This window comes from Pagrus pagrus (genome assembly GCF_965226575.1).
Source record: "Pagrus pagrus genome assembly, chromosome: 4".
NCBI classification, from domain to species: Eukaryota; Metazoa; Chordata; class Actinopteri; order Spariformes; family Sparidae; genus Pagrus; species Pagrus pagrus.
The window spans coordinates 28,042,606-28,053,083 of NC_140188.1; the positions used below are offsets into that span (position 1 = coordinate 28,042,606).

The window sequence follows — 10,478 nt, forward strand, 5'->3', positions numbered from 1 at the left end:
GGATGCCCCTACTGACAACAGCAAATATTAATCTTCCATATGAATACATACAATGATACATTGAATATTCAACAACACAGAAAGAGTCCACAATCATAAACAACTGTAGCTGTATGTCAAGTATTTTCCCTTTAAGCGTACTACAGGAATTTTCGACTGATTATGAAATGGTCTCAATTTAACACTGATGCCTCTATATGAGCTGCATAACCAAGCAAGACCGTCAGAGAAAAGACTGGCTATTTCTGTATAATTATTACAGTTACTCTTGATGCCTGTCACCAGGTTGGATTCCAACTTATCCGGGTTGGATGAATCGTAAAATGAAAAGTATTTTATATGTGGGAGAGTGCTGAGGATGACTTGAGGAGTCTCACAGCCTGAGGAAAGAAGCTGCTGTTTAGTCCGGTGTTACACTAAAACAACGTTTTTTATATTTATTTATTTATTTATTATAGTTATATTTAACCATGGTCATCTTTTGTCCAAAGGGGCAGCCAGAATCAACAATAAGTGAAAGTTCCTTCTAGTTACTTTAAACAAAGTAAGGAATTTGATACAGTGCAATTGATCTTCTCAAATTTTAACACAACAATGCAATAAAAATAAGAAGTAATGACACATTTAGAATAGTAGTCATGTACTGTATCAAGCTGCATTCACGTTGGATGAGGGTAGATCTTAGTTTCCTACTTTTTGCCTCAACTCTCAGAAAGTAAGTTAAATATTACTACAGAACTACTGGTTTTGCAGTACCTGTAATACCTGTAATCAAGTTCTACAGAGAGGTACACTCATTCAAAAACATGAACAAAATTGACTTTTGAACCTGAACAAAATTGACTTTTTTTCCTTTGGAACATTGCATTTTTAGCTACGCTACAAAGCTCTAAGACCAATATGATCACATGTGAACAAAAACAAATCTATCAAAAACAGCAGCTCTGCGTCTGCTCGATGCCTTCATGTTTGAGAGGGTGCACATCGGTTATGACAAAAGATATTCCCACATGGCATGACGACAGCATAAACACACATTTTAAGCCTCTTTCCCGACACGACACAAAAGCTTCTGGACTAATTAGTTAACAAAGCTTTGAATGAAAGTCAGGCTTCATCAGTCAGCTGATTGACAGCTGCCTGTCCCCCCATCAGCAGTAAAGATGGTGCATTTACTGGCCTCTGGCTGGCCTCTGCAAACTTTGACACTCAACCCTAACCCCCGATAGACACACACGCACATAGACACACATTAAAAACAACCATGCTCAGAAACACACAGACGGATGCATGAGAGGAAAACACTCACATTCTTCCTTACTTTCTCAGAAACACACACACAAACACACTCATGCACATTAAAAATCAACCTCTCCCCCTCTTTCCCCCCAGCTGTTGTGCCTATAGTGCATACTTGCAGCAGATAAAGAGGGGCCTTATTCTAAGGCGAGCCATTCTACTTGACCTTCGCTGGGCCTTTTCACTCTTTCACTCCCTTCAAACCGTCTTTGGGGCTCGCTCACTCTCAGCTCAATGTGGCTAGTCCATCACGGGTGAAGGCTGGGGCGCTACAGCGGGTCTTGAAGGGGGAATACCCCAAATACCCCCTGCCCCCTCCACCCCGCACACACATGCACATACACACACACACACGCACAGGCCCCCTCCCTCTCCGAAATCACCCTGACTTCAAAGTTGGTGTGCATTCATTAATTGCCCTTTGAATTGATATCAGAGGGTCACAATAAGAGTGTGAAAGGAAAAAGAGGCTTTAATGAAGCATAGAGCAGCCATTCATTTGCAGATAACTATGTTTTCATGCTTGAATAGTCATCATGCATGGGCTTATTAGAAAAAACTCACGAGAGAGGGAGGAGTGCGGGATGAGGAGAGACGGACGGAGAGACAGAGAGAGCCCCGGGGTAGAGGAGAGTGATTTGGTGCTCGCCACTTGGCCCTCGTGCCCCCTTTTGCCCTCGTGCCCAGGGACTCACTGAGTGACACATTCATTCTTTCAGCCGACACACAGAGCCCTCTTCACCAGACACTTGGCTCAGGCCAGTAATAGCCAATAGCTATTATAAGATCCATCGAGAACTTATCGGCTCTCTCTTTGTCAGATTTGACGAGACAGAAACAGGAACTGATTAACTGGAAAATATTACTTTCAATGTCAACTAATCTGCTGATTATTTTCTCGATTATTCAAGCAATCATTAAGTGTAGAAAATGTAACGGTGCCCCCACCATAACATTTTCTACGTCAGGGGTCAGTTTAAAAAGTGCATGCTGTCATCACTTGTCTTGTTTTGTCCGACCATCTGACAAAAACCCAAAGTTATTAACAGACACAAGCAGCGTATCCTCACATATGAGAAGCTAAAACCAGAAAGTTTGGGACATTTTTGCTTTAAAAATGTCCCACACGAGGAATCCATTACCAAAGTAGTTCTCTGCCAATTGACTAAACAATTAATTGACTAATCGTTTTACCTTTTTCAACTTACTGAAATCATTCAAATGAAATATGTTTACTACAGTTCATTCTGTGTATTAAAAAAACATCTTTTATGATTGTAAACTGTGCTGACTAGTTCATGAGGGCACTGCTTTAAATGCCACCGTCAACACAAGGCAAATTGGACACGTAAGCAATCATTTACTGTGCAAAAACACATAATAATGGGCAAGTGGGAAGAAAATACATGGAAAAGGGATGAAAACATGTCAAAACATGTTTTCATCAAGAACTTTCAAGTCTGAGTATGTAAGTTTCAGTGATCTTAAGATAACAGCTGATGTACAAAAGTTAATGTGAACACCATCATCACACGCAAACACACTGCCCAGTCCACACTGCACCTCTGCTCCTTCTCCTCTTCCTATCATTCCTCCTCCCTCAATCCTCCCTTTCCTCTCCTCCTCCTCTCCTCTGCCCTGGCACTGATCCAGTGTGTGCCCACATATTATATTTGCAGCACGCCATCCTTCACCCCGAGTGGCAGAGGAACCCAAGTTCTTCATTCACTTGCATTATTTACACAAACAAAGTCCTACTCCGTTTCTGTGACAAAGCCAGCTAAATCTTTATGGCTCTTTCATGTATTGTCTGCTCACGGTTCCCTTTTGTCCCCCGGCCATTGGCCTGGGTCCTGGATACAATGAGCCCGGGGGAATGGAGGCAGATTGAAGGAATGCGCCTCAATAAACCTAATTATGACATGATGACTGCGCTCACCATGGTAGAGGTTTTTCAAAGATCCCGGGCTTATTCAATTAGCCCTTTCCAGGATCCCCTTTCACCAAATAAAGTTATCCCTTTGACTGTTTGCATTGCAGAGTGGAATGTGTGTGTGTGTGTGTGTGTGTGTGTGTGTGTGTGTGTGTGTGTGTGTGTGTGTGTGTGTGTGTGTGTGTGTGTGTGTGTGTGTGTGCACGTGCAGGGCTGGCCTAAATGGAAATGTATCAGCCCTCAACAAGGCTCCTCTGTATTATCTGGCTAATTTCACCTAACGAAGTACGGACTCTAAAAGATACACTGTGAAAATGTGAAGCAGGAGGAGGGAGGAGGCGGGGACTGTTTTAATCATTAACTTTCTCTCCAGGGTTAATTACTATGACGCTGAGAGTTTGGTGCAGCCGAGCAACAGGCCTGGAGGGCCAACCTTACTGCCAAATATATAAAGATTGAAAAGGAAAAAAAGGGAGGGGGGTGGGGATATTTGAGTATGAATTTCTTTCTGTTTTAGCTTGTATTTTCTCTGGGAGAAAATGTATACATCAAAAAATAAGCCTTTAGAGTGCATTTTAATTACTGCCATTCAATATTTATTTAATTCAGCAACAGGCTGCAGGCACATGATATAGTGCCTTTTTTTTTTAAAAAACCTATAAACGCCCACCTTATATACTATAACAACTTTATGACTAAATATTAATGCTTGAAAGCCAACATTCAAAAAACTTATGACAATCAGAAATGTGTCCAAGAGCTAGGTGAAAAAAACAGGCTTCAAATTTTGGTTTGCATATTTCTGTTATTCATCTTCTAAGGTATAAAATGTGTTATTTTGATAGTTTGGTGTTATTTTATTTGCTGATAGTATAAATTAACTAAAGATATGTTGCACTGAAAAGTATATAAAAGTCAAGAAATATGTGTTGTTCCAGAGCAGACGTCTTTACGAGTATAAAAATAAAGGCGTTTGCCATCATAAATAATGAATTTTAATAAATAAATAAATTTAAAAAAGGATTTGCAGTTTTCAGCATTTTCAGTTTTTAGGCATGACATTTTGAAATTGTTACAAAATATATTTATAGTCAAACCGCAAAAGCTTCATAAAGAACTCCATTAGAAACTTTATGGAAGTGGACTGACTTTCCTTTGTGCGCTCCGGAGGATGCAGCGCAGATATGAGCCGAGCTGTGCGCCGCAGGCTGAGAGAGACACAGAGAACGAGTAGGAAACAGAGGGAGAGGGGCGGTGTTGCTCTCCAGATGAAAGTGAGATGAAATAAAAGAGTCGATTTAATCTGCTTGAAGAGATTTGGGGAGCAAGTGGCGGAGAAGGGGGGAGGAGCGGTGAGGGGTGAGTTTTCAGGGGTTGTGCGCTGCGCTGCGCACGGACGGGTGGCCGGGGCCCCCATTGTGAAGCTGCGCTCCGGGCCAGACCGGGGCTCTCCGGGGAGAACATTGGTCCCCATTCACCAAAAACACTTTTTAATACACTCCCTCTGTCATTAAATGTGACATAGCACAATATCGACATCATTTAGCGGACATTATTAATGTTCGAGGGGCCAGGGCCGGGACCCATCAAAGAATCAATACGAGATCATGAGTCTTGGGGCTGGAGACGTCTCAGTATCATTAGCGTCATCCTTCATGGCGGAGAAGGCCACTTTGTTTTGTCGACCAATTACAGTCTGAATATTATGACATGCAGCAATTAGGCCTCATCAAACGCTGCTGAGTCGAACAATGTTGCCTTTTCTACTTCGCACTGAAATTACAAATGCAACAGGACGGCGTAAAAAGTTATTTAAAATTCACCGACGTCAGAAAAACCAAATAAACTCCGCAAAATGTATATATAACTTATATAAAGACCTGGCAGAGATCTAAATTATAGCCTGCTCTGACAGCCTGAAATGTTTCTCACACACTTGTCACTTTTGTACTTTTTCTTCCTCTCAAATATGTGTGCGCGCTCTCGGTAAATATGGCCTTCATCAACACACTGCTTCCCACAGTTTGTTACTTTGCAACTGGCACGTCTTAACTCGAGGGCAAGTGTTTAATGCGTATGTGTGCGCGTACACGTGTGTAGCCGCGTGTACGCATGTTTTGGGGGCGAGCACGCATCCCTGGGCAAGACGTGAGTGGATTTCAGAGACCTCAATTGTCATTCTGAATGGCAGTCGGCCGCTTGAGCCGACCCCAAAAGGAAACATTTTGTAGGTGAAAACGGCCATTTTCTCTCGGTGAACGGGCCCTCTAAACCGTGCCAGAGCGCTCCCTGAATAATTCATCCTTCATTGCGGCCTCATAGTGTGTTTTGTCGGGCTTTTTCTGTGGAGGAGCTCTCCTCTCCCCTCCTTTTTTCTCGGACTGAATTATAAACAGGTTGCCTTCTTCTTTAGCGGCGGCCAAAGCTGTTTCCAAGCTGGCCCTTTGTCCGCGCGCAGCCCAAGCGTGAGCCCCAAATAGACTCTCGCGCCTTTGTCTCCCAAGTTCATCCCTGAGCGTCCCGTTGTGCGCGCGAGGCGTGTCTTTGTGAGGAGCTGGAGACCGTTGAACAAATGTTTGATCAACTCATCTGGGGGACATTTTGTCTCCTCAGACTACAGTCCTTTATCTCTCCTCCCCTACTTTACTACTGGAGAAGTGCTAACAAGGAAATGGAGGGTTAAATGTTGACATTCTGCTGCTTAAAGCGTTTTAAACGGCGGAGAGAGAAGGATGGAAATTGTTGAACACATATTTGAACAGCTCATTCTGGGGACCGTTTAGTCTCTGGAGCTAGAGGTGAAGGATTATTAGCTTTAGTGACAAGTTTATTAAGTGTTAAAACATGAAATATTTAATAGGCATGTCTACATTTTACAATACCGCCTGCTGTAAATTTAGACTGAACTGTCAGAACTATCATCACCTACGGTGTTTCTCCCTGGAATTAGCCTGCCCCATTTCATTCTCGCTGTCACACAATCGGCCTTGTTAGACAGACTGAAAAATGTAATGACATTTTCGAGGGTGAAAAGAAAAACATTTAAATAGGCCCATATTTCATCGAGTAAAAGTTTGGTTCACACAACCTCACCGGCGCGCCGACTTTCATGGAGATTTTTTTAAGGAGGAGATGTTTCCATGATGGAAGTTGTGATAATATGATAATAAAGTGGCAGATTAAACGAGCAGCCAAGAGTGGTGGATTTCCCCTCTAATGACGTAGGCAAAAAGTTCAGTAATTACATTCAGAGCAGGCTAATTACACCTAATGTAGATATTGAATAATGTGCCCATAACCACTCCCAAATCTCCAATTAGGCTGCTGTCTGTGGAGATGCGATGAGGGCAGTGAAGAAAATGTTTGGCATGTTTTATTTATCAGCCAGACACACATGCGGTGCCATTTTACGCAGTTCTCACTGAAAAAGAAAAAAAAAAAAGAAAAAAAGAAATTGGCTACTCTGTAAAAATGTCCATCTTTATAAAGTCTTTGTTACCAAGAAGCATCTATTTTATTTAATAGGAATAAACTTTCTGATATAATGAGACAATTCCACTTATCTGCCCTGAAAATCACTTTAAAAAACTTGGGAATGTCAGTCTAATCGACCAGAAAATAATAAATAGAAAATAAAAAATTGAAATGCACTAAAAACAATTTACCTAAGTCATCTGAATTATTTGTTTTCGCTTCTTTAATAAAACAAAATTAATGTGAGACACAGCTTGTGCAGGTGGTCACCTTTTACAGTGGACGCTGCTGCTCGAAACACTCATAAAAATGGATTTGTTGTGCTAAAAAAACAAAAGCCAAACTATAAAGAAACAGCCACGCAACAGGCCAAGAGAGGAGAGAAGTTTTTACATAATGTATTAATGCGCTACCCTTAAATATAGTGGATGAGTTCATAATGCTGCCTGTGGGCGGTTTATCCACGACAACAAAATAGCTTTTTAAAATATGAGCATGTGCAGACTTTCTGAGACACGGCTCTCCATCCACACTGCTTTAAACCAGTGCTGAACATACGCACACACACACACACACACACACACACTGCACACTCTCCCTTCCCGCACAGAGCCATCACCTGCTGTTTGATTTACGGCACGGCCTCATGGGAAAAGCATTAGCCGGAGAGATATGGTCGATAAAGAATTCCTAACAAAGGACGACACGCACTCTCCACCCCCATCCAACAACTTTACAGCATGCTAAAACTTCACAAGGAGGCTAGTTATACGACTAAATAAAACCATTCTCCTTTGCACCCCGCTCAAGAGTAATCAACAGGTTGGGAGGTGTGCAGACAGAAGACTAGTGTTTCACAGATTTCTGGAGATTTCCCCGCAAAAATGGCCTCCCTTGATCATTTAATTCACTGGAAAAAACCCAAATCAGCCTTGAGGATATATGAGAAAAGATCTGCTGTTAGGTTGTCACTTCCCCTTACACTAATATTTCCCGAAGTGCAGTTTAAAAGGGCATTTCAGCAATTGAATACCAAATAAAAAAAATCTTCCATATGGACTCACTGAGATGATATCTGATCAAACAGGACTCCGCTGGGCTCTAACGTGTGTGAGGTCCCTGATATGACAAAGATAACCCCAGCGCAAAGTGAAGTGCCAACTACTCTCTTCCACATCAGCCACAATAACTCGAGCAGCTCACTCACATCTGTCTCCCAAGATGCCTTCGATGCTGTGTTTGGCCCTCCGCTCGCTGTCCTCCAGCTCCTTCTTCTCCAGTTCATCTTCGTCCTCCTCATCATCGCCTTTCCCCCCGAACTTACTCCGCATGCTGCGACTGATGGAGCTCACTGTAAAAGTTCGTTCAGAAAGTGGAAATTACAAACAAATATAGATGTATTTAAAAAAAAAAATATTAGAAGAATGATACTAAAAAAGTATGAAATGACACTATATTAAAATGGGACGACACATAGGCTATGTATGTGACATAAATGAGCGCTTTAATTAAAAAACTATAAATTGTCTAAATCCTCTAAAAGTTAAAACACTGAAAGGAAGTTTTTCTTGTGGATAAAAAAAAGTTTTTATTACTTTTATTATTTTATTATTAAAAAAATGGAGTGAACTTTATGAAAACCTGTTGAGCTCGAGTTAGGATGAAATCCAGGTGTAGCCTAATCTAATAATAATAATAATAATAATAATAATAATAATAATAATAATAATGTGCATATACATTCATTTCTGCCTTTTTTACCTGAAGGAACGGTGTTGCGGTCACATATCCCATCCTTCAGTAATTTATCCCGAATCTCCCAGCTAAACATACCCGGGTTTTCCCGCTTGTATTCTTCTATTCTCTTCTCTACGTCCGGCGTTGTTCCCTGCTTCAAAGGTCAGAAGAGTCGCAGTGTTAATTCACTTTGCTGTCAGCCGTGGGGCACAATGCACATGGACAAAAACAAGCACTTTATATTTCTGTTAAGAATTAAACATTCAGTTTATGAATTCATATCAAATGTATCTTTAACATCCTATAATTCTATTAATGCAAGTACTGGTACATGAGCCTGTGATCTACTGTCTCTGGTCCACACCTTAGGTTTGCTGCCACCGATGGCCCCGGGTCTGATGGAGCCCGTCTCCTGGTACCGGCACAGGATTTTGGACACGCAGCCGTGGGAGACCCGGAGCTGTCTGGAGATGACACATGGCCTGATGCCGTGGTGGGCCATCTCCACGATTTTATGTCGGATGTGGTTGGGCAAAGGTCTGCCATTTATGAAAACTCCTCCGAGCTGGTTCACTCGGCCTTGGCCCAGCGGAGTGGACACTATTTAATCAGAATGTGAAACAAAAGTGTTCATCACAGCTGCGCAACACCGCGAGGAGAGGTAAAGTTCCTACTGCTCCGAAAAGCACCTGAACACAACAGTAACGACATTTTACATTTAACTGACACAAAATAACTGACAGGAGAAATAGTTTTACTTGCTACATTTTTAGACAAAAACTTACAGCTAAGTCAGGAAATTACCCCGCTGAAACAAAGAGCCTTCAAAAAGTTTGCTAAAAGTTGCTAAATTTACACAATGAATTGTGAGGCAAAAAAAATAAGCTAACGTTACCAAAGTAGTGATGGAAATATGTCATTTGCCAGTTCAGCTACCAGTCAAGTAATTCTTCCAGCTCCTATAGCCGAACTGTGGTTCTGAGCCCATGTTTTGGGACACGACTGCATGGAAGGTTTATGGCTACATAGTGACTTTTAACTAACTAGCACAAATATAAATATCTCCCGTCAGCTTCCAGGGCTACAACCTCCCTCCTGGCAGTGATGCTTTACCTTCCAGAGGGAAACCACTGCGGTAGTTCTGAGCCAGCGTGGGTCGCATCATCCTGGGTATTGACCCCGCCAAAGCAGTCATGCCTCCACTACTCCGGTCCTCCTAACGGGGGAGGCTGCTGCTCCGACACCGAGGTTGCAGGACGACGTTGAAATCGTCTTTTTCTCCTGTGTGGAAGCTTCCTGGAAGGGTTAGCCTTGGTTAGCCCCCGGTTATGGTTAGCCTCACCCCGGCCACAGCCAAGCAGCAGTGTCCCGGGACAGCCACAACCCTCGGAGGAGTCAAATGTTACGGCAAAAATGGAGAAAAAAAGGAGGTTTTGGGATGTTAATGAGCGTTAGGTTGTCAGTCTCCTCGGTTTTATTCGCCAGTTTTGAGGCTCTTGGAAATGTCGCTGCCAAGACGGTGTAGCTAGGAGGAAAATATTGTTGTTATTGTTGTTGTGACACCGGTTCAAAGTGAGAGCAGACCGTCAAAAGTAGGGAGCTCTTCTCTCGCCCCGTCAGCGCTCCCGGCTGTGATTGGCGAAGAGGCTACACCCGGTACGAAGCGGGGAGCGACGATTGGCTGAGGCTAAAAACTTTGGTCCTATCAGAGACTCTGTCACAGTCCAGCTCGGACAGGACAGGGGAGTCGATTCAGAAAGATCAAGAGCGATGGCAGTCACTGCGTGTACTGTTCAGACTCCTTAAGGTCCCAAAATGTGCGAATATGTAGAGTGAAATACTGCGAGGACAGTGGAGCAACAGACTGTGACAGACGAGGTGTAATTATTTGGGTAATGAGGTACATTGTGATGAGGTCACCAACACACAATTTTTCAAAGACGCACACATTTGGCCCTGATATGAGCTTTTTACAGTAAATTACTGCGTGAATCTATTCTAATATTAGAAAATAATTAATAAGGAATCAATAAAT

At 42.5% G+C, this 10,478-nt stretch overlaps 1 protein-coding gene across 5 annotated transcripts in view; it reads right to left on the reverse strand.

Annotated features, from left to right (window-relative positions):
- Positions 1 to 10,014, reverse strand: part of pax3b (paired box 3b) — a 28,755-nt gene extending 18,741 nt beyond the window's left edge. For 2 of the 5 annotated variants that reach the window (XM_084351368.1, XM_084351370.1), the window contains exons 1-4: positions 9,557 to 10,014; positions 8,808 to 9,043; positions 8,468 to 8,597; positions 7,914 to 8,057 (exon numbers count right to left, since the gene is read on the reverse strand). In XM_084351368.1, the coding sequence (XP_084207494.1) occupies positions 7,914 to 8,057; positions 8,468 to 8,597; positions 8,808 to 9,043; positions 9,557 to 9,638 (592 nt within the window). In that variant the 5' untranslated portion in view covers positions 9,639 to 10,014. The remainder of the gene's footprint in view (positions 1 to 7,913; positions 8,058 to 8,467; positions 8,598 to 8,807; positions 9,044 to 9,556) is intronic. The other 3 variants (XM_084351372.1, XM_084351369.1, XM_084351371.1) reach the window with 3 other exon arrangements.
- Positions 10,015 to 10,478: the final 464 nt, after the last annotated feature.